The 23,379-nt window shown below is 38.2% G+C and overlaps 1 protein-coding gene across 2 annotated transcripts in view; it reads left to right on the forward strand.

Annotated features, from left to right (window-relative positions):
- CSE1L (chromosome segregation 1 like) overlaps positions 1-23,072 on the forward strand; it is a 41,602-nt gene extending 18,530 nt beyond the window's left edge. For both annotated transcript variants that reach the window (XM_022597677.3, XM_022597678.2), the window contains 18 exons: positions 1,654-1,746; positions 3,552-3,719; positions 3,826-3,955; positions 4,798-4,863; positions 5,281-5,483; positions 5,926-6,010; positions 7,670-7,731; positions 13,319-13,455; positions 14,592-14,695; positions 16,547-16,644; positions 17,922-18,072; positions 18,215-18,423; positions 18,852-18,949; positions 19,052-19,137; positions 19,588-19,669; positions 20,967-21,113; positions 22,036-22,267; positions 22,489-23,072. In XM_022597677.3, coding sequence (XP_022453385.2) covers positions 1,654-1,746; positions 3,552-3,719; positions 3,826-3,955; positions 4,798-4,863; positions 5,281-5,483; positions 5,926-6,010; positions 7,670-7,731; positions 13,319-13,455; positions 14,592-14,695; positions 16,547-16,644; positions 17,922-18,072; positions 18,215-18,423; positions 18,852-18,949; positions 19,052-19,137; positions 19,588-19,669; positions 20,967-21,113; positions 22,036-22,267; positions 22,489-22,578 — 2,241 coding nt within the window. In that variant the 3' untranslated portion in view covers positions 22,579-23,072. The remainder of the gene's footprint in view (positions 1-1,653; positions 1,747-3,551; positions 3,720-3,825; positions 3,956-4,797; positions 4,864-5,280; positions 5,484-5,925; positions 6,011-7,669; positions 7,732-13,318; positions 13,456-14,591; positions 14,696-16,546; positions 16,645-17,921; positions 18,073-18,214; positions 18,424-18,851; positions 18,950-19,051; positions 19,138-19,587; positions 19,670-20,966; positions 21,114-22,035; positions 22,268-22,488) is intronic.
- The last annotated feature ends 307 nt before the right edge of the window (positions 23,073-23,379 follow it).

Here is a 23,379-nt window from a genome sequence, read left to right on the forward strand (position 1 = left end):
TAGACATCTCTCCAAAGAAGACATACAGGTGGCCAAGGAGCACATGAAAAGCTGCTCAGCACCATAATTATTAGAGAAATGAAAATCAAAACTACAGTGAGGGCTTCCCTGGTGGCGCAGTGGTTGAGAGTCCGCCTGCTGATGCAGGGGACACGGGTTCGTGCCCCGATCCAGGAAGATCTCACGCCACGGAGCGGCTGGGCCTGTGAGCCATGGCCACTGAGCCTGCGCATCCGGAGCCTGTGCTCCACAACAGGAGAGGCCACAACAGTGAGAGGCCCACGTACAGCAAAAAAAAAAAAAAAAAAAAAAAAAAAAAACACACACACAAAAAACTACAATGAGATATCACCTCACACCAGTTAGAATGAGCATCATCAGAAAATCTACAAACAACAAATGCTGGAGAGGGTGTGGAGAAAAGGGAACCCTCTTGCACTGTTGGTGGGAATGTAAATTGACATAGTCACTATGGAGAACAGTATGGAGGTTCCTTAAAAAACTAAAAACAGAATTACCATATGACCCAGCAATCCCACTACTGGGCATATACCCAGAGAAGACCATAATTCAAAAAGACACATGTACCCCAATGTTCACTGCAGCACTATTTACAATAGCCAGGTCATGGAAGCAAAGCTTATAGCTTTTAATGGAAGCATATCTGGGAGACAAAAGACTGAAGAAACAGACTTGGGAAGGTGTAAGAACCAGTGGCATTTGAGAGGAAACACAGCCACGATCTTATAGCAGAAAATGCCTGGTCACCCGGTTGCTACTGAGGTGGTGGTCTCCAGTCATTCTTTCTGTTCTTGAGTTATTACTTTAAGATTCAGGGCTCCAGGAATGAGAAGGGAGTCTTACTGGTACAGACTCCTATACTGAGATGCAAGAGAAAGGATGTAGCCTTTTTGTTGCCTCTAGCCAGAGCCAAGTACTTGGACTTAATCCTCCCAACGTGACTGTACTCACAGTGGTAGGGAGAGCATTCCTCAGAAGGAATAGGTAGAATGAATATGAGATGAACAGCCCCAAATGGCATACCTTCAGTGCGCAGCTAGACAGCAATTTGAGAAATTCTTAAGGATACCACTGGGTTTTTGTATACCTTATTTTGAGTTCTACTTCCTAGAAGTCAGGTAGAATGAGGTGATTAATAACTTGTTAGTCACGGAAGCCTGATAGGAAGGAGGCATAATCTTTACCCTTGGATTTATCCCTCATTAAGAGGGCAGTATTGTGCCACAGGAAATCAGTAACTGTATAAGACAATAAGCCTGACTTGGTGGTCATCTTACAGTAAATGCAGTAGTTCAGAAAGGAAAAGGAATATATTGGTAAGCACTGGGTTTTGTAAGGAAAGTTTTCAGTCTTAGCTGGACCTCAAAGGAATAAGTAGATTTACATTGGGACAGGAACAGGTGGCATCGTTTGTGGTTGAAAGCTTACTGAGACAGAGTCAGAATGGTTTACTCATCTGTCAGACCTAGCTGGAGCAGAGAATTCTTGTCAAAATAGGTATCCATTGACTTAGCTGAGAAATGTGAGCTTGAGTCTATAGGCATGTGGAAAACATTTGGCGTGGTGGGGAAAACTTATTAAAATATAATAATTATTTCAACCAAAAGTCTCAAGTCACCATTTATTCTTTAGGATCTCCCTGAATTTTTTGAAGATAATATGGAAACTTGGATGAACAATTTTCATACCCTCTTGACATTAGATAATAAGCTTCTGCAAACTGATGTAAGTATTATTTAAAATATTTCCCAAGTAAGCTTTTTTAAGAATTATTTGAAATATAATGTTAAATGTCAATTATATCTCAATTTTTTTTAATGTTAAAAAAATTATTTGAGTGCCCTCAGAACATTGGAGGGAGGATAATTGTAATGTGCAGAATTACCCTTCTTGTAGTCCTGACTTAAGTCACAATTTATAGATAAGGCTATGTTATTACATTATTGAAAGTAAGGCCTCAAGAGTATTCACATTGTGAACATTTTATGAAATAGAAAATCATTTGTCATTGAAGATACTAAGAAAACTTAAACCTCTCTAATAATGGCCTCTTGAAAAAGTCATCTACAGTGTGGGAAAGAGGGGACATGAAAGTTTGTAATGTGTAAAAGTTTCTGATCTGAGTTTTGTAATATGTACTTTCAACATGTACCACTCTGTGTTATTCATTTGCTTGTTTATTAATATATTTATGATTTACCTCTTTCTCAACAAACAAAAAACGTAAAAAGTAAAATATTAAGAATATTTCAACACCAGATAAAGATTACAGTTGGTGATGCAGATCTGTTGGGTGGCATGCAGAGGGAGAATCATTCCTGTGGGTGTACAGCAAATTTTGTCTCTGAGATTTTTACACAACAAGAAGCAACCAAAAAAAAATAGAGTTCCAATAAAATAACTCCTTCAGTCCACTAGGAAGAAACCACTCCCTCAGAAAACAAAGCTTGTCTTTACACTTAAGTCTAAAGGAAGTGTTTCACTTAGGATTCTTAAGGGAATTGTTTGCCCATTTAAATGCGTCATCTCACTGTGTGACATCCCTTATATTTATGCCTTGAGGAGCTGTTCTTTTCTCTCTTCTCAATTTGAGTTCTTTGGCACATAATATAGCTCAAAAAGTATTTGTGATTGCTGTTATATGTAGTAAGCATTATTATATCAGTCACTGTCATGGTTTCAGGTGGGGTTGGCAAACTTTTCCTATAAAGGTCTGGGTAGTAAATATATTTGGCTTTGTGGGCTATATACTCAACTCTGCAGTTGTAGTTGAAAGCAGCCATAGGCAATACTATAAATTGTCTAAATGAAAACAAAGAATGTGTGTGACTGGGTTTTAATAAAACTTCAGAAATTAGGCAGCAGGTTAACCCCTGCTTTAGGTTGTTCAACATTTTATAACCAGAATATTATTTGTGAGAATGTTATAGCATTAGCTTATTGGGAAGAGAACACATTTTAATATATTGAAATGGGAACCTTTTGGGAGATAGCAAGACTGTGTTACAAAGGAAAATGTGATATGATTTTTATCACTCATGTTTTTGTAGGAATATATTATTTTCGATTTAATATGTAAATATTTTATAATTCAGCAACCAGAAGAAAAAGCTTTATTTACTTAAAATATTTATTCATGCGTGCATGCAATGCCGTGTCTTAGTTGAGGCACATGGACTTCTTGGTTGCGGCATGCACGCGGGATCTAGTTCCCCAACTGGGGATCAAACCCAGGCCCCCTGCATTGGGAGCACGGAGTCTTACCCACTGGACCACCAGGGAAGTCCTGAAAAGGCTTTATTTAACTTGAAAACTTTTGAGAACTGCTCTCATTGATTAATAAATAAGAAGCATTTCATCTTGTATTTGTTTGATAGACCAGGTGAGTAAATTTACAGTGGCGTAGATGTAGTTCACAGCACTTGGCTTTGATGTAAAATTTTTAAAGAGTTCAGGAATTATAGCTACTCTCCATGTTTATGATAGCGTTGAAGTTGTATGTTTGAGTTTTCCATTTTCTCTTATGTGAGGATGAAGAGGAAGCAGGCTTATTGGAGCTCTTAAAATCCCAGATTTGTGATAATGCTGCACTCTATGCACAAAAATATGATGAGGAATTTCAGCGGTACCTGCCTCGTTTTGTCACAGCCATCTGGAATTTACTGGTTACAACAGGTCAAGAGGTTAAATATGACTTGGTAAGGTGATGGTGGAGACAAATAATTAAGACATCCCCTCCCCCCCCATGAAATAAATGGTTCCGTTTGCTCTTAAAAATACGCTTATTTTTGTGTTTTATTCCAGTTGGTAAGTAATGCAATTCAGTTTCTGGCTTCAGTTTGTGAGAGACCTCACTATAAGAATCTATTTGAGGACCAGAACACGCTGACAAGTATCTGTGAAAAGGTTATTGTGCCTAACATGGAATTTAGAGGTAATTGTGGCAAAGTGTAAAGCTTTTTCAGGAGATTAATTAAAAGCTTGTTTTTTAAAAGAGTATGTTAGTATAAATTTAAGAATTTAAGAAGTCTTCTCTGTGTTGCTTTTTGTAACATATTCAGTCTAAGTTTTGTTGGATTTAGTATTTCACCAAGGCAGAAGCTATTTTTGGACAGTTGACTTGAGACAAGAAGTGATTGATGACTTTTAAATACAGAGTTGAAGCCCACCTAGTTTGTGCTTAAGGTTAAAATAGTCCTAAGAGTCTGTATTTGTACAAAATGTCTTTCTGACAGTTGGGAAGAGCAGTCATTAGATCTTTCATTCAGGAACAAAATGAGGAAATAAAAGTGTAACGTGGGGTTTTATTTCCTTTTCTTTTTTCATAAAACTATATGTAAAGGACAGATCTTTAATCTGATACTGTCTGTCCTACTTGTTTTGGTGTTGAAATGACTGTTTATGAAATAATGGTGATAGTAGTTGTTAGGTTGTTTGTTTAATGTCCTTATCTGGCAGAATAACGAGTTGGCATCCCTAGATTGGTCTCCCAACACTTTTGAAGGTTGGTGATGAAGTCCAGTTCTGTGGACGTTCACATTAGAACAAGTGAGCCTATCTCGCAGCTGTATGCATTACCTATTACCTAATCTTTCAGGGTAGCGTTTGCTGCTCTAAGTAATGATTAAGAGTATATGAAGTAGTCATTTGTTGGGAAAGAACACTTTGCTGTAAAACATGGCAATTCCACATACTCTTCTGCACACTCGACTGTAAAGGTAGAATGACTTGCCACGTCTTTCCAGAGGTGATCTGAAATGTCATCTTGCTTTGTAGCTGCAGATGAAGAAGCCTTTGAAGATAATTCTGAGGAGTATATAAGAAGAGATTTGGAAGGATCTGGTGTGTATTTTGGTTTTTAGCTGTTGGTCTCTTAGCAAGCCGGTTTTAAAGTTGCTCTCTGTCTAATAAATACGGGGAGGTGAGGGAGTCCTGATAAGTGTGTCATTTCAGCTGGCTTTCATTGGAGAACTATTTTCCTTCTTTAACTTGTACATGGTAGAAAGCAGCTCTTTATACGAGCTATATCAAAGTATCAGATGTAGAATTACTTGTCTTCTCTTTTTTATATACTTATTAGTGTTTATCGTACTACTATGGTCTTTCAGTTTCGTTCTCGTTTTACATTTGTGGGGGAATTTTTTTTCATTGTTTTTGTTGCTGTTAGCTCTCAGATGGCAATTTGTTTTCTTATAAACTTGGTCAGTTGGTTGTTGGTGGTTTCTTTCTCCCATAATGTATTTCCCTTTGATTTTGTAGATATTGATACTAGACGCAGGGCTGCTTGTGATCTAGTACGAGGATTATGCAAGTTTTTTGAGGGACCCGTGACAGGAATCTTCTCCGGTTATGTTAATTCCATGCTGCAGGAATATGCAAAAAATCCATCTGTCAACTGGAAACACAAAGATGCAGCCATTTACCTGGTGACGTCTTTGGCATCGAAAGCCCAAACCCAGAAGGTGAATCCTTTCAGTATATTTTTATTTCTAAGACATAGTTGTTGGTACCACAGAAGTCAGAAGTGATATGTTTCTGGTTATATAGCCTACTCTGTTAGATAATGTGTCAGTTCTGATTAGAATTCATATGGTTTCCAAAGATGGCTTTATACTGATGTATTAAGCACTTAAGTTTCTTATGGACCAAAAGATCAACAGATGCCGCACTTGCTTCCTTAGCTGAGACTCAGTATATAAAACGTGCTAAACTTAAATTTAGCTGTTCTTTAATTTAGGGAAGTTTCTTTATTATCTATTAGAATAGTCTTATATGTAAGCAGTTTGTGTTTTGAAGTATTCATTTCCATCTTCAACCTGGTTTTCTAAAGCTGCCTAAATTTCCAGTGTGGTAAATAATTACAGATTTTTCATGTTATTTCACTGTTATGAATTTGTTTTTTAGCATGGAATTACACAAGCGAATGAACTTGTAAACCTGACTGAGTTCTTTGTGAATCACATTCTCCCTGATTTAAAAGCAGCTAATGGTGAGTTTTGTGAAATGTTTTTAGTACAGCTTACACTATACCTGCAGTTTTCTAAAAATACATTTATTTATTTATTTGTCTGCACCAGGTCTTAGCTGCAGCGTGCAGGATCTTTTAGTTGTGGCATGTGGGATCTAATTCCCTGACCAGGGATCGAACCCACGTCCTCTGCATTGGGAGCACAGAGTCTTAGCCACTGGACCACAAGGGAAGTCCCTATACCTGCAATTTTTATTTTTAACTAAAAAATGAGTACCGTTACAGCTCTATATCACCATGATACTGAAAATGGTGGCTCCTATCCTTATTGCAGTTACTTTATTGGATAAAATCTCAAATGGTTGCCCCAGATCTTGCCCAGGTGAAATTAACTTCCCATAAAGAAAATGTCTCTTATGTAGAAGGAAAATAGGAACAAGTGAGACTAAATTGTCACTGTATATTTCTAATGTACATATAATAATGCACTAGAAATTATACTTTGGTTTTTGTTTTCCTTCTCATTTAAAAAATGAACTCTTGGGGGACTTCCCTGGTGGTTCAGTGGTTAAGAATCCGCCTGCCAATGCAGGGGACACGGGTTCGAGCCCTCACCCGGGAAGATCCCACATGCCCCAGAGCAGCTAAGCCCGTGCGCCACAACTACCGAGCCTGCGCTCTAGAGCCCACGAGCCACAACTACTGAAGCCCGCATGCCGAGAGCCCATGCTCCGCAACAAGAGAAGCCACTACAATGAGAAACGCATGCACCACAACGAAGAGTAGCCCCCGCTCACCGCAACTAGAGAAAGCCCACGTGCAGCAACAAAGACCCAATGCAGCCAAAAATAATTAATTAATTAATTATTTTAAAAATGAACTCTTGGGAATTCCCTGGCAGTCCTGTGGTTGGGACTCCGTGCTTCACTGCCGGGGTTCAATCCCTGGTCAAGGAACTAAGATCCCACAAGCTACATGGCGAAAAAGAAAATAAAAATAAAATATTGGGTTGGCCAAAAAGTTCGTTTGGGTTTGTCCAAAATATGTTAAGGGACGAACGAACTTATTGGCTAACCCAATAAAACTAAAAAAAAAATGAACTCTTAAAAATTGAAGTAAATTTAAAGTACTTGAAACTAATAAATACTAAGGATACTTTCATATGTTTACAAAAATACGTTGATCAAGAGATATTCTTCTAAAACTTTGTGGAAAATTTAAATACACTAATAGGTGGGGATAATATTATAAAGAACTTCCATGTTACTATCATTCAGCTTCAGGAACTTTTAACAATTGGCCGATATTTTATCCCTTTCACTAACTTACTTCCCACTACTAGTGCAAGCTCCTCTAGAGAGACTTGCTCTCGATTCAGAATAGCTTCAGTTTTGGAAGAAGATACTACTGTTATTTCATGGTCCACATCATTTTTGTTCAATTACATAAGTAACACACGTTCATTTGTAATGAAACTTAAAGGTAAGGGGGAAAAATAAAATTATTTATAAACTTATCAGTATTAATAGCTGTGTAGTAGATCATTACATAATTAAGCTTTAATTACTTGACATTTTGTTTACCAGAACCATGTTTTTAAAATCTGATAATGTTGTCACTAGTTTGGGAGTTAACAGTCCTTAGCACTAAAATAACTGTGACTTTTTTTTTTATATATAGTGAATGAATTTCCTGTTCTTAAAGCTGATGGTATCAAATACATTATGATTTTTAGAAATCAAGTAAGTTGCTTTTCATTTATATGTTATATGCCACTTAATCTCTTAAGAGTTTTATTGTATACTGGCTTCTCTTCCCTTCTGTGCAATCATATTCGATATCCACATCTAACAAAATTAACAATAACTCCTTGAACTTAGGATGCCAGTAGAGACTGTCATACAGAGTGAAGTAAGTCAGAAAGAGAAAAACGAATATCGTATATTAACGCATAAATGTGGAATCCAGAAAAATAGTACAAATGAACCGGTTTGCAAGGCAGAAATAGAGAGACAGATGTAGAGAACAAATGTATGCACACCAAGGGGGGAAAGCAGGGGTGGGGTGGGTGGGATGAACTGGGAGATTGGGATTGACATACATACACTAATACGTATAAAATAGATAACTAATAACCTGCTGTATAAAAAAATAAAATTCAAAAAAATAAAAAATTAGGATGCCAGACCATGATTAATTTTCCTCAGTTTCTCTAAAATACTGTTTTACAGTGATTTTATTAAAATTTGGGATCCAAACAAGGTCTACACGTTGCTTATGGTTGATTATGTCTCATGTCTTCTAATTTACAACAGAGGGGTCCTTCTTCCCCTTTCTTTATTCATGTCATTTTTTGGAGAAACCAGTCATTTACCTTGCAGAGTTTCTCATTCTAGTTCTGGCTGATTGCATCCTCAGAGGTATGATTTACCTCTTGTTCCTCTGTTCCCTGTATTTCTAAATTGGTAAATCTGGAGGCTTGATTAGATTTTATTCCTCTGGTAGGTGGGGGGTGGCGAGAGTTTGTCACTGGTATACTTTGCTTCGTTTCACTAGGACACGTACATTGTCTCATCCACTTTCAGTGATGTTAAGAGTGATCATTGACACATTTTTTAATTGAGATATAGGTAACCTAATATAATATTCACCATTTTTAAGTGTATACTTGTGTGGTTTTTAGTATGTTTATTCTTTGTACAACCAACACCACTGCCTCATAGATTATTTAATTACCAATTTGAATGGGAAAAACAGGATAGATGTTTGTGTGTTTTTCCCGTGTCAGTTCAGAGTAATGAGTTTAAGTGCCTTACCAGCCTCCAGAGAACAAATGAGTGATTTTTTGACTCTCTAGTTGTTCCTTCTTTGGCCAGTAGGAGCCCCATTATGTAGGTTCCTGTGTCCCCTTGACACACTTAGTAGCCTTTAACAGCTTCCCTTCTTTCATATATGACAGAATATTCCATGTTCATCTTGTACATTTCCTGCCCCAGACCTGAACTAGCCACACTTGAAGGTGGGAAATTTTATTTAGAGACCATAATCTAGGTGCTAGAGAAATTGGTTTTAGGCTTTTTCATAGGAGAGAGCCAGAAAATAAATAATACCAATATTATTACTAAAGTAATAGTGCTGAATGCTGTTTGATTTCTTTGTGTTTTTTATATCCTTCGTATATTATCCTATTAGGCATGTATAGTCAAGAAATACTATGTTTAAAGCAACTTGAAATTATTCTTTGTGCATTTTTGCCATTAACTTGATAAATAATTAGATTCTTCTGTTTGTGGGGTTTTGTTTTATTTGGGGGGGCATGAGAAGGGTTACTTTACATACCTCCAAAGTCAGGCATGGTACATTCAGAAAGGTCTAGCTTTCCTCCCTGTTCCTTCTCTCGTCCTAAAAGTAACCATTTTTTACCAAGTTTTGGTTTATGTTTCCATTAGTTAATTTTAAAAATATAACCTAATACTGTCCTAGATATATTTATGTATTTCCCCTCCTCCTACACAGAAGAGAGTATGCTAAACACGCTGTTTTTCACTTTGGTTTTTTTTCTTTTTTGGCCGTACCACGTGGTTTACAGGATCTTAGTTCCCCAACCAGGGATTGAACCTGGACCCATGGCAGTGAAAACTTGGAGTCCTAACCACTGGACCACCAGGGAATTCTGACACCTTGCTTTTTTTCACTTAGTAAATCCTGGATGTCATTCCATGGTAGTATTTACACAGTTCCCTCTTTTCTTTTTTTTTTTTTTTTTTAATTTAAATAGCATAGTATTCTGGGTGGCTCTCCTGTGGTTTACTCAACCAGTCCCCCAAGAGGTAGATGTTCTGGGTGTTTTCTAACTTCCACTATTTTAAATAATGCTAATTATTTGAAACAATAGCTTTGTATGTGTCACATAGTGTTTTTGCCATTGTAACTTTGAGATAGATTCCTAGAAGTGATGTTACTAGATTAGAGGGTAAACTTATATGTAATTTTGCCAGATCTTGCCAAATCTCCACAGGGGTTATATCATGTTGCATTTTTTAAAAAAAAGCACCTATTTCCCCAAAGATGTTGGAATTTTGCCATTTTGCCAAACTCACAGATGTGAAATGGTATCTTATTGTAGTTTTACTTTGTATTTTTCTTAGAGTTTAAAAGCTTATCTTGCCATTTATTTATTTATTCTTAGTTTTTATTGGAGTATAGTTGATTTACAATTGTGTGTTAAGTTTCAGGTGTACAGCAGAGTGAATCAGTTACACATATATCCATCCTTTAGATTCTTTTCCCATATAAGCCATTACAGAGTATTAAGTAGAGTACTCTGTGCTATACAGGAGTTCCTTATTAGTTATCTGTGTTATATATAGTAGTGTGTATATGTCAGTGCCAGTCTTCCAGTTTATCTCCCCCCCCCCCGCATCTTTCCATTTAAAGGGCCATTTTCATTTCTGCGAACTATTCATATTTTTTGTCCATATTTCCATCTGATTGTTGGTCTTAATTTTTAGAAAACATGTAATTTCCTTCTGATTATTATTATTTTTTAATGGTAGAAGACATATTATTTCATCTACCTATATATGTTCTCAGGCACGATCAATTTTATTGATTCCACTGGACCAATAAAAGCTAAAAGTCAGTCCAGCAAGTTCACAGAGACTCTGGATCCACCCCCTCAAGTCACTGATGGAGTCTTTTGGTCACAACCCTTTCCTTGTTAAAGCTCTTCACAACAGCTCCCCAAGCATGTTCAGAATCAAAATACCCTTAACATTTTTCATTTCTTGATTCATATATTTTCCAAATAGTTTGAACCGTGAATAAGAATTTGTGGATCCTGAAGTATCTAGTTTTACAACATAAATCTCCTTTATAAAACTTTATCTTCATATCATTCCCCATTTTGATCAATCACATTCAGGCTCCAGCCAACTGTAGCACTCTCGACCAGAGAGGAAAACAGACCCACACCTGGGGCTGCCCCTTGTGCAGGAGTACTCCGTTTCCTATGTTGGAAATGCAGTGGGCATTTTTAAACCACCGATTATTCCACCATTGAGTTATCTGCTGTTGTCTGTTTGAAGATCACAACATAGAAATTTATTAACAGCCACCCCCCAGGGAAGACAGATAAATTCTATTAGTTCTGTCTACTTCAGGGCTGAATACCGTTTTGACAGCTGTGATGGAGAAAGAGTGTAGCTTACATTTAGTAAGTTTTTACTGTTTGTCAAGTACAGTGTTAATGCTTATGATGGAATCCCACCTCATTTGACTTATACACATTCAGTTATTGGGCTTCAGCAAAGAGAATGAAAGAGAAAAATTCCACCACCTAGTGCCTGTCAATGAGCAGACACCCCCCAGAGTGGGGAGACGCCAATCTACTCTTCCCTCAGTGAGCCGCGTCTTTTTTTTTTAATTGAGAAATAACTGACATTAATTTCAGGTATACAACATAATGATTCATATTTGTATGTATTGTGAAACGATAACAGTAAATCTAGTTAACATGTCACTATACACATTGACAGAATTTTTTTTCTGTTGATGAGAACTTCTGAGATCTGTTCTCTGTATGCAGTATAGAAGTAACTGTAGTCACTGTACATTGCATCCTCATGACTTGTTTTGTAACTGGACGTTTTTACCTTTTGACCCCTGTCGCCCATTTCATCCATTCCCCGCCTCTGGCAACCACCAATCTGTGCTCCGTAGGAGTTTGTTTTTCTGGTGTTTTTTTTTAATCCTGTTTTGTTTTTTAAGGTTCCACGTGTGCGATACACGGTGTTTGTCTTTCTCTATTTCACTTAGTATAATGCCCTTAAGGTCCATACATATTGTCGCAAATGGCAAGATTTTCTTTTTTTATGGCTGAATAACATTCCATCCGTGTGTGTGTGTGTGTGTGTGTGTGTGTGCGCGCGCGTGTGTGCACGTGTGCACTCCACACTTTCTTTATCCATTCATCCACTGATGGACACTTAAGTTGCTTCCAAATCTTGGCCATTGTTAATGCTGCCTGTGAGCTTGGGGGTGCCTGTAGCCATCTCTGTGTCTTCTTTGGGAAAATATTCAGGGGAATTCCCTGGTGGTCCAGTGGTTAGGATTCAGCGCTTTCACTGCTGGGGCCTGGGTTCAGTCCCTGGTCAGGGAACTAAGATCCTGCAAGCCATGCAGTGTGGCCAAAAAAAATAAGAAAGAAAATATTATTCAGCTCCTCTGCTGAGTTAATTGGATTGTTTTTTTACTGTTTAGTTATATACTCCTTCTGATTCTTAACACTGTCACTTTAATTTTAGTGACACAGAAAACAAAACAGCACAGTTTGTCTTACTCCCTCCAATACCTCCACCAAATTACCCTGCAGCCATCTTGTAAATCATTTAAAACACACAAGCAGGAATAGAGAATAATTTAATGATACATAACCACCACAAATCTTAACTCCAGGCCATAATTACTTAAACCTACACACACAGTGGAGGGACGCAGGGCACGCCCTCCCCATTCCCATTCTATTCTCTTTCTCCCCAGAGATAATGAATGAGTTCAGTGTAAGTGATTATTTATGGCTTTACACATTTGTTTCCACAAAAATTCTATAGTATTACATAGGTTTAAGTTTATTTATTTAAATGATACCCCTACTATAGGTATTGGTCTACATATCTAGTTTTCTTTTGTGCTTAACGTTGTTTTTAGTAGATGTGTTAGAGTTCATTTTTAATAGCTGTGTAGTATTCTTTTTTTTTTTTGCGGTAAGCTGTGTAGTATTCTGTCATAAGGATGTGCCACGGTCTATTTCCTGTGGATGATTCCTCAGTTTCTTGATTTATACTTTTTATGTGTCTTTGACAGGTATCTACCAGGGTTACATGCAACCTTGTGAAGCTGTTCTGTTTTAAAGACTAAAGGACACGCTAAAGTTTTAGAGGTTTTTAGTGATTAGTATGCTTATGTTTACGCCATCCCGCCCCCCTTTTAAGAGGAGAAAATGAGGCACAGAGAGCTTGAATGACTTTTCTAAGAAATACTTGCTAGTGAAAAGTATGGTTCTAAGATTAATGAAATCTCTGCTTCTCCATGATATTATTATTTTACCCTAACCATAGTTTTATGCTCAGAGAAAGAGAATTGGAAAAGTGAGTGTGAGCTGAACCATTATGTGAAGGTAGAAGTTTTGATTTTTTCACCTGTATCATCTCCATTGTAATAGTGGCTGAAAAAGAACACACTTTTTAGAATCAGCAAGTCACTCTCTTAGAGCTCTCTTTTACTCAAGATAGTATCAGTGAGTTACAGCATGTATATTGTTTTTTTCAGGTACCAAAAGAGCATCTTTTAGTCTCTATTCCTCTCTTAATCAATCATCTTCAAGCTGAAAGTACTGTTGTTCATACTTATGCAGCACATGCTCTTGAGAGAATGTTTACTATGAGGGGGCCTAACAATGCCGCTCTGTAAGTATTTGATGCAATATATTGTTTCATCTCGGAGTGAAGACCATTCTGTACTGGTCAAAGATATCTCAGTATATTCATAATTTCATTAGTAGTTAAAAAAATAAATGTGTATATTTTACTCATTTATACTATGCCTCATTCCAAAAGGATTTGAGACTGCATGCCAGAGTAGACACATTTTGACAGTAAAGTTAAATGGAGGAAATTGGAGCAAAGGAAAATAACTGGGGTGTGAGGTTAATAAACAGAAGTGTGTCAGAGGATCCTGTACAGTAGTTAAAGAAAGAAACTTGTGGATTTTATGTGGAGTCCTCTAGCGGCCAAGGCAGAGAGAAACTTGGTGAGTTAAAATGTCCATAATGTCCATGAGATTAAAATTAAAAGTTATTCAGAAGTGGGCCTTTGTTAAGGGAATACAGTGTAGTAGCCCTGTTCATAGCAACATCATGCAACAGTTATTTTCACCTGGCTGTTTTTGTGATCTTATTTAGCGCTGAGACATTACACAGCTGAGTGAAAGTAATTCTCTGGGGTCCAAGGCAGTAGCTGTTGTGGCCTGATCCAAGGATAAAATGCAGAGGATTGGGTGGTCTGCATGTCTTTCAGGCCTTTTCTTCAACAGTGTTATTTCTTGAAACAGCTTTGGGTAAGAGATGGAAAACATTCTAGGTTGTTTTCTTCATCAAGAACTTGAAGTACAGATATGTACAGTGGCCAATTAAGGGTTGAAAGGTTATCCTTTAGGCGAGTTAAGCCAGTACCTGTCTTCAGGCCCAGAATTTATGCAGGAAACATTTCCGAACTTGCTCCACCTCCAGGAAAGCTAGCCGACTGAGAGAGTCCGGGCTCTGTTCTCGATGGTGACAGATGTGAACCAGGGATGACCTCAACAGCCGTAGACAATGTTGGGTTTGCCGGGTTTGTTTAATTGTGTTTGGTCCCAGATATGCCTTCTTAGGAACTTAACATGAGCACTTATAAAAGCAGTATTTTCCTAAGCTGTCTTCCGACTGTCATTGGTGGGAGATGGCTCACTTTTATGCCAAGAAGTGTGATTTAGTAGTTGCGAAGGGTGTTCCAAGGTGACAAGCTCAAGAGTTGGTGGTGACTGAAAGCTGTTTTTTCATCTATAGCTTTACAGCTGCAGAAATCGCACCGTTTGTTGAGATTCTGCTAACAAACCTTTTCAAAGCTCTCACACTTCCTGGCTCTTCAGAAAATGAATATATTATGAAAGGTAGGCCGTTTCCCTGGTGTACAGACTATAAGTATCTAATCTCAGACTACAGGGGTGGTTGACACTCTGAGTTGTACTTCAGGTTATGTAGTCTATGAACCAGATACTGTTTGTCAAGCATTAGGTAGGTTTAGATATTTTTAAATGAAAAATAGTTTAGTTTGTTGGTGTTTTCAGAAAAAATTTTACCCTAGCTTGATATAGAACTCCTCTTACTAAAGAAAAGGTAGCAAACTCCTTTTTTCTTTTCCTAGGTTGAAATTCTTGAGGGCAAAGATGAGCTCAGACAACATTTATTGATGGCATGTTCTGCTGGGTCTTGGTGTGAAACCTGGGTGTATTTGATAGACCCCGCACAGATCCTGCCTTCATAGAAATACTGCCAGGGACACAGGCAGCTGTTAACAATGTGCCAGGTGCTCCATTAGGAGAGTGTCTTGGGAACCGCTCTGGGACAGTCTTAGTCTTACTTGCGGTTGCATTCCAAGAGTCTAGCATGGTGGATGACTCATAGGAAATGCTTTTTTTTAAAAGATAAATTTATGTATTTTTGGCTGCATTGGGTCTTAGTTGCTGCACACGGGCTTTCTCTAGTTGGGGCGAGCGGGGGCCGCTCCCCGTTGTGGTGCGCGGGCTTCCCACTGTGGTGGCTTCTCTTGTTGCGGAGCACGGGCTCCAGGCACGCAAGCCCCAGCAGTTGTGGCGCTAGGGCCCAGCTGCTCCGCGGCATGTGGGATCCTCCTGGAGCAGGGTGTCCCCCGCACTGGCAGGCGGACTCCCAGCCACTGCGCCACCAGGGAAGTCCGGAAATGCTTTTTAATTCCCAATGCCTCTGGCTTGGTCAGGACCCGTGTGTGTTTTCAGCAGTGTATTTCTCCCAAGAGTGATGTGTAACTACTCTTGTTGAATGTCCATTTCTGTGAGGTTGCTGACTGGTCCGTGGTCTTCATTGCTGTGCTCCTAGGGTTTGCAGGAGCGCCCAGTATGTAACGGCTTCCCAGTAAATACCGTTGTGTGAGTGAATGTGAGGATTCTGTGCCAGCCCAGAGGAGGGGCGCTGATCCATCCTGTAACCCTCAGCTTTCTCTAGCAAGTGATATCTAGGCTGAGGTGCGGGATAGGTAGCAGTTAGCTACTTGGAGGGTGAGTCTTTGGCATCACTGCAAAGTTTAGGAGGCAAGAAAGGATAACTTTCTATCCTGTGTGCCTAGCATACAGTAGGTGCTCTACTTAGTAAACATCTATTCTGTTTGTGCAGAAATAGCCATCATATATTTTTAGCTTAATAATGTATTTCTCTCCTATGCCCAATGTTTTTAGGTGTCTGTTAATGAGCAGTTAATTCTGTAATATGGGCCTCAGCTTTACGTGTACTTTTGGATTTTTCTCAGGCTCCTAGTCTCTCTTTTGGGGGGAGATGGGCAAGTGGCCTTTTCTTTCAGCTTCTGGTAGGCTGTGATCATACTTCCAATAGGCTAGAGGTGAAATTTCATGCCACTGATTTCTAAGTAAAGGAGACTCAAAACAGACTCCCTTCCACCTGCTGCCCCCCGTGTCCATCCACTACTTCACCTGCCTCCTCTTGGTCTGCTTCTTTAGCCACTTCATTATTTTGTATTGTCCCTTAAGCCTTCTGGAAATAACACTTCCCAGCTAAATTTTGTTGCCAGTTGTTGGTCTAATTTTAAAAGGGAGGGAAACTTAGATTATTTTTAAATGTAGAGAGCTATCTGGGGGTTGTTTAAGAGTCTTAAGATTTTAGTTTATGAATCAGTGGACTTTTTTCTCCCACTAATCACTCTTTTAGTCTGAAGTTTAACTATTTGTTTTTGCTCTTTTCATATTTTACAGCTATCATGAGAAGTTTTTCCCTCCTACGAGAAGCCATAATCCCCTACATCCCTACTCTCATCACTCAGCTTACACAGAAGCTATTAGCTGTTAGTAAGGTAACAGAACCAGTTTTGAAAGTGCAGTTGCTTTTTAACCTAAATGCTTCAGACTGTTTGAGCCTCAGAACTCCCTGGCAGTCGGTCGGACAGGGAGAGCTCTGTGACTCCTTCCCGACCAGCAGTTAATGTGTGATTCTGAAAGTGTGGGGTGACAGAGATGGGAGCCTTGGCAGAACTCTCCTTTAAGTGTAAGCTCAGAGACTTTAAAACATTTTGTTCTCGCTTTAAAAAGTAACGGGTTCATTGAAGAGAATTGAGAAAGTACAAACAATCTGAAATGATCTTAGATGGAAGAAGTAGGCTTTGCACCAAATGGACACAAAAGCAGCTATTCAGACTAATATAAAATGATGACTGAAGTCCTTGTGTCTGTTCTTCCTGACTCATTTCCCCAAAAATAAAATTCACTTTCTTTGATCAAAGATTTTAGATATTTTGATCCATATTTAAATATTGATACCAAGTTTTAGAAAATAAATCGGTTTAAGGCCAGTAAAATTCCTTTGTAGACGTTTATTCTTAATTACTCTATGATAAGAAGATGAAGTCATAGGAAGTATTAGAGAGACTCTGAGAATAGTGATCCTGTTTGCACCGAATTCTCGGTAAGGGCCTTGGGCCTACTTGGGTTTGGGGGAATTGAGAGGAAAGAGACATAGGGCCTCTCCACTTTCACCTGCCCCTGTACATACCCACTCATCTTCTGAGTTCATCAGCTTCATATGGTAGCCTTCCAAGAAGGATTTTGTTTGAAAAAGAAAATTGAAAATGATATGAAGGATTGTCACGGTGCAGATACAGACATACTGAGGCCCACAGAGGTTAAGGTTTGCCTGGGGTCCCACACACGGCTAGTGGCAGAGTCAGGCCTTTTATGTCCCTGCTCGTTTTCTCCCACCGCTGTTTACAATGACGACTCTAGGAGAGCACACAGGTTTAAGAAAGCTCCTTGTGAGCGCTGGGAGCTTGGGCTTACGTAGTCACCTCCCCGTGATTCGGAAGTGTTTTTTCATAAGTAGACTTTTGCTCATTTAAAAAAAAAAAAAAATCCAAACAGGTATTAGTATTACTTCATTTTCTGAATTTTAAAGGCACTGTAAAATTTTAACATATATGCAGGCTTTTTAGTGTAATTTGTGGGGTTTTTTTTAATATTGGTTTAAAAAAAATGGCATCTCTTTCAGTGTGCTTTTAGTAAGGTTAAATGTTTTAGGTTATTTTTAATATAGTCAATTGGATTATTAGAGTCATAAGCTTTTTTTTTTTAATTTCAGAACCCAAGCAAACCTCACTTTAATCACTATATGTTTGAAGCAATATGTTTATCCATAAGAATAACGTGCAAGGCTAACCCTGCTGCTGTTGTAAATTTTGAGGAGGCTTTGTTTCTGGTGTTTACTGAAATTTTACAAAATGATGTACAAGGTAAGTAAAAGAAAGTTATTTTTCTAGTTGAATAAAATTATTCAAGTGATTATAAAATGCAGTCTGCCTAAGAGATATGTGCCTTTTGTGTCAGAGCCATTAATTCTGAAGCTGACAGCTCTGTTTTTACGTTTATCAACAGAATTTATTCCGTATGTCTTCCAAGTGATGTCTTTGCTTCTGGAAACACACAAAAATGACATCCCGTCTTCCTATATGGCCTTATTTCCTCATCTCCTTCAGCCAGTGCTTTGGGAAAGAACAGGAAATATTCCTGCTCTAGTGAGGCTTCTCCAGGCGTTCTTAGAACGAGGTTCAAATACAATAGCAAGTGCTGCCGCTGACAAAATTGTGAGTCAGATTTTGATGTAACTGTAATTTTCTAAGGTAACTGAGAAAAACTAGGGATGGCAGATTCTTTAAACTTTTTTTAAAATTTCTTAAACTTAATAAAAAGGGAATTAATTAGAACATGTAACAGAATTAATTAGTAGAAAACATTAATGTATATTTTATTAGAACTAGGTATCCTTTAGTAATATTTATCTCTGGTGGAAACTAAAAGAATAAGAGCCAAATAGGTTAATTTCAGGAACTTAACTTTAAAGGCTTATTGTGGTGGGGGTTTTTTTTTTCCTCTACATTTCAGAAGAAAGAAAAAGGGAAAAAGGGTTAGATTATGACAGCATGCACCCTTTTCCAAAATATATCACCTGTTTAACTTTTGGAACAATTAATCCTTGCTTCTTTAACTAATTATTTAATCTAATTTGTTGTAGCCTGGCTTATTAGGTGTCTTCCAGAAGCTGATTGCATCCAAAGCCAATGACCACCAAGGTTTTTATCTTCTAAATAGCATAATAGAGCACATGCCTCCGTGAGTATGAATATAACCTCATTGTACATTTAATTGAGGCTTCTGTTAAGTACTCAGAAAAATGCTGAATTTATATTTTTGCTTTTTTATTCACTTCTTTAGTGAGTCAGTTGACCAATACAGGAAGCAAATCTTCATTCTGCTATTCCAAAGACTTCAGAATTCCAAAACAACAAAGTTTATCAAGAGTAAGTAAAATCATTTTGGTGTTACTATAGAAATAATGAAGGAAAGAGGCTAAAAACCCTTAGACTTTATATGTACATATAAACCTTTTAAGTTATAAATTTTATATATAAAATATTTTAAGATGCTCGTATTCTTCAAGCACTAAATCAGTTTCAATATATTGTGTTCCAGAGGTTAGTTTGTAAGTTTAAATATCAAAACATTTTTCATTTTTAATAGAAATATCATAAAGAAATATAAATCAGAGACTGTATGTAAAGCCTTTTTATGACTGTACTATAAAGGCAGCGATTCTGTATGTTAAATTGTACCAAAAGGCCAGTATTGATGCCAAAGTTAGTCATTGGGTTTTAATGATTTGTGAATATTTCATTTGGCAGACCTTTACTAAATCACTTATTTAATGCAGTGAGTCCTCTGTATTGATAGTCTGCACCTCCTTTCAACAGGTTTCTTAGTCTTTATTAATTTGTATTGCATAAAATACGGGGCGCTAGCACTACAAGAAATATTTGATGGTATACAACCAAAGTAAGTCTGTTTTCATTATTTATTATCCTGTTTTTAAAAGCAAAACATTTGACCTCTTAGTCTATTTTACAGATGACTTTATAGTTCTTGATGCACAGTGACAGTTACCTTTGTGGTTTCCAAAATATTCTTGGGGGGCTGGGTTGTAATGAAGGAAATACTGCAAACGTTTTCCTAATTCCCGAAGGTCTCCACCCCCCCCCCCGCCCCCTGCCCCATCCCCCGGCATTCCCTACCGCCAGTGTTCTTATGTTGTGTTAGCCGGCTGGCATTGTCTCCCGGAGCCTGCCTCTCTGTTAGGGCCAACTGTGATTTTTCAAATGAGGAGAGTTTGGATCAGTGCAATTTTGCTTTTGCCTTAGTATATGTGCATAAGAATGTAGTTAGGCAGCATTTCCCATGTAGTAGGGAAAGGAAGGATGGAAAGGAGGACAGCTCCTTGGAGAAAAACTTTCCGCATCTGTATTGTACCAAAAATAATTCCAGATTGATTGAAATGTAAAAAAATGAATTAACCTGAAATGTACCAGAAAATATGCTTTTCGAGCTATAGGAAATTGTGAGGAAATCAGCAGTTTCATCCAGTGCTGGAGGTGCCTAAGTTGGTATGGTCCTTCTGTAGAGCAAAAAATATGCACTTGTTACCTAGAGCATCAAAATGTCCATGCTCTTTGATATCTACTATTTCCACTTGAAAGAATTTAATAAAATAAATTCTTCATAAAATAATGAGTAAAAATTGAGAATTTTACAGCATTTAGAATTATAAAAAACTTTACTTCTAGGATGTTTGTGACAACATTCATAGGCCAAATCATTTTTTTTAAATACAGCCCATTAACATTTACATACTTAAAGGTATGTAGGCATAGAAAGTTGGGAAGCTTATAATCCAAAAATGTTAAAACTAGTTAATGCTGGATGGTGGGGTGATGGTAATTCTTTTTTTCTTCTTGCTTATCTGTTTTCTGATTTCTAATTTTTCACAGATTTCATGAGTAGTTTGTAAAAACATACAAGACCAAAAAAATGGCTATAAAGATTTTCCTTGAGCAGAGGCTTGAGGTAGTATTCACAAAAGATGACGGCAGTTGGTCACAGAGTAGAGGTTTGGTGTTTTTGTTCTGTCATTTTTAGGTCTCTCCCATTCAGCTGACCAAAATTAACAGCCTTATTTTGTATTTTGTTATATTCATAAGGAGTCACTGAGCATAAGTAATGTAAGCATCTCACTGTTAAATTAGACTATAGTGGTATAATGAAATACTGAATGAATTTATTTTGCATTGATTCATAGAATGTTTGGAATGGTTTTGGAAAAAATCATTATTCCTGAAATTCAGAAAGTATCTGGAAATGTAGAGAAAAAGATTTGTGCGGTTGGCATAACCAAATTACTAACAGAATGTCCCCCAATGATGGATACAGAGTATACCAAGCTATGGTAAGTACTCCATTCTAAAGTGTTTTGGAAATTACAGTTTCTTTCCCCTGTGACTACAAAATTAACCAAGCTTATTCTCTTGGGAGCCAAGAGAATTTGGTTCTGACCTCAGCCTCCCCCCTAGCAACCATGAGATCCAAGACATGACTTGTGGGTTCTTCTGAGCCTACCTAGAAACATCTTTGTTTCCTGATTAACTTTTTTTTTTTTTTGGCCGCGCTGCACAGCATGTGAGATCCTAGTTTCCCCGACCAGGGATCAAACCCATGCCCCTGGCAGTGGAAGTGCAGTCTTAACCACTGGACCTCCAGGGAAGTCCCCTGATTAACTTTTCTTTGTAGGGGAATTCATGGACCCCTTTGAAAAGCCTGGTGAAAGTCCGTGGTTTAGGTGATCTCTAAGACTTTTATGATAGTCACTCGACTAAACCGGCCTAAGTCCTTAAGAGGAGAAACTGAATAGGCCAAGAGAAGGAGGTTTATGTGTTTGTGCTTGATGTCTAGCTCGATGGGCAGACCTAGCTTTTCTTGACCTTTTGCCTCTGCCTTACTATGGTTTCACTCAAGTAGCCTTCCGTCAAGTGACCTGACAACTTGAAGCTTATTTCTTCTAACTTAGAAGCACTGGATTGCCTTGGTCTGGCTTGATGCCATATGGCCTTCTAATGAGCCAGGCCTGGGTCACTCACACAAGCCAGCTTTGGCAGCTCTGGGGAAAGAGACATTGGGGTGCTATGGCCAAAAGAACTGAATGGTTTCTGGTTAGGCATAAGCACCATTTCATTCGTAATTTCAAAGGTCTCTTATTACTCTGGAGACTACGAGTCTACAGTCTTATGTCTCTGAGGAAGCTGTTTAAGACTTAAGACTTGTTTAAGTCTTCAGAGTAGTTACTTCAGTCTTTTTGTCATCTTCCAATCCAGGACTCCTTTATTACAGTCTCTGATTGGCCTGTTTGAGTTACCTGAAGATAATACTATTCCTGATGAAGAACATTTTATTGACATAGAAGACACACCAGGATACCAGACTGCCTTCTCACAGTTGGCATTCGCTGGGAAAAAAGAGCATGATCCTGTAGGTCAAATGGTGAACAACCCCAGAATTCACCTGGCACAGTCACTTCACAAATTGTCTACTGCCTGTCCAGGAAGGGTAAGTGTCTTTCTTGTCAAAGAACTCTGTCATTCATCTTCCCATTTTTGAAGGCATGAAAGCAGTTGAGTTACTTGGGGATCCCTTAAACAATTACTGGTGATGGACTGCCCTTCTCAGAGCTGTGGCAGCTCCCCCGTAGAAGGGCGGCAAGTGCGGGGGCGTTGTGTCTGTACGTTGGGATCTCTAGCAGCTGTACGTGTGCTTCCCATCTTGTGTAGGTTCCCTCAATGGTGAGCACCAGCCTCAACGCAGAAGCGCTCCAGTATCTCCAGGGATACCTTCAGGCGGCTAGTGTGACGCTGCTTTGAACTGTATTTTTGAATTGGCTTTAGTCCAGGATGGTTTCTGAGGACATCGTGGAGACGTCTGAGCACAGCTGTGTTAAAACAAAGCAAGTGTTCCTTTTGAACTTGTCTATTAAATGTTGCTTTAAGCTGAACCTTGAGAAAATTAGGTGGTTTGTGTGATCACAAATATAAGTGGGTGACTTTTTCAGTTTGCAGCTACAAAGACAAGTTTTACTAGCTTAGTGTATGACATTGAGTTGAGCATTTGCAGTTTTGAAAATTCTAAAATTTGACAGACACTTAACTGTGGAGATTTTTTTTCTGTTACTAAATCCTTTTGTTTTGAGGCTGTTCGTATTTCTCTTGTCCTTTGTGTTTTTGTCCGTTTCCTTAAGCTTTTATTGGAAATGTCAGTAAGCAAAGAAATCACTTATGTAACTTGCCAAGAAATGCACATTTCATAGTTTTAAACTGTAATCAGCAATAAAAAAAAAAAAAAAAAAAGAGCCCTAAAATCTGTATCTAAGAACATCTTAAGCCCAGGCTTTTGGTGCTGATATTTTTATAATGAAGAGTTTAATTTTTCCTCTCCTGGACTTCATAAAATCCTAATTTCTTAATAACTCAAACTCAGGTTACTTAGTCTTTTTTACAAGGGAAAGGGAACAATTACTGCAGACTTGGGGCTCATCTGTTAGAACTTTGTAGCTAGACCAGTTCCTGGACGGCAGCATGAACTTTATTTAGGTAGATGGTTTCCTCTGTGAATTGGAAAAGAAATGCTCTGCCCGGCTTCACGAGGCTGTTGGGACTGCTTTAGAC

The sequence above is a fragment of the Delphinapterus leucas genome, chromosome 15 (genome assembly GCF_059928025.1).
Source record: "Delphinapterus leucas isolate spDelLeu-1000000601 "Yukka" chromosome 15, BTC_Dleu_Yukka2, whole genome shotgun sequence".
Classification (NCBI taxonomy): domain Eukaryota; kingdom Metazoa; phylum Chordata; class Mammalia; order Artiodactyla; family Monodontidae; genus Delphinapterus; species Delphinapterus leucas.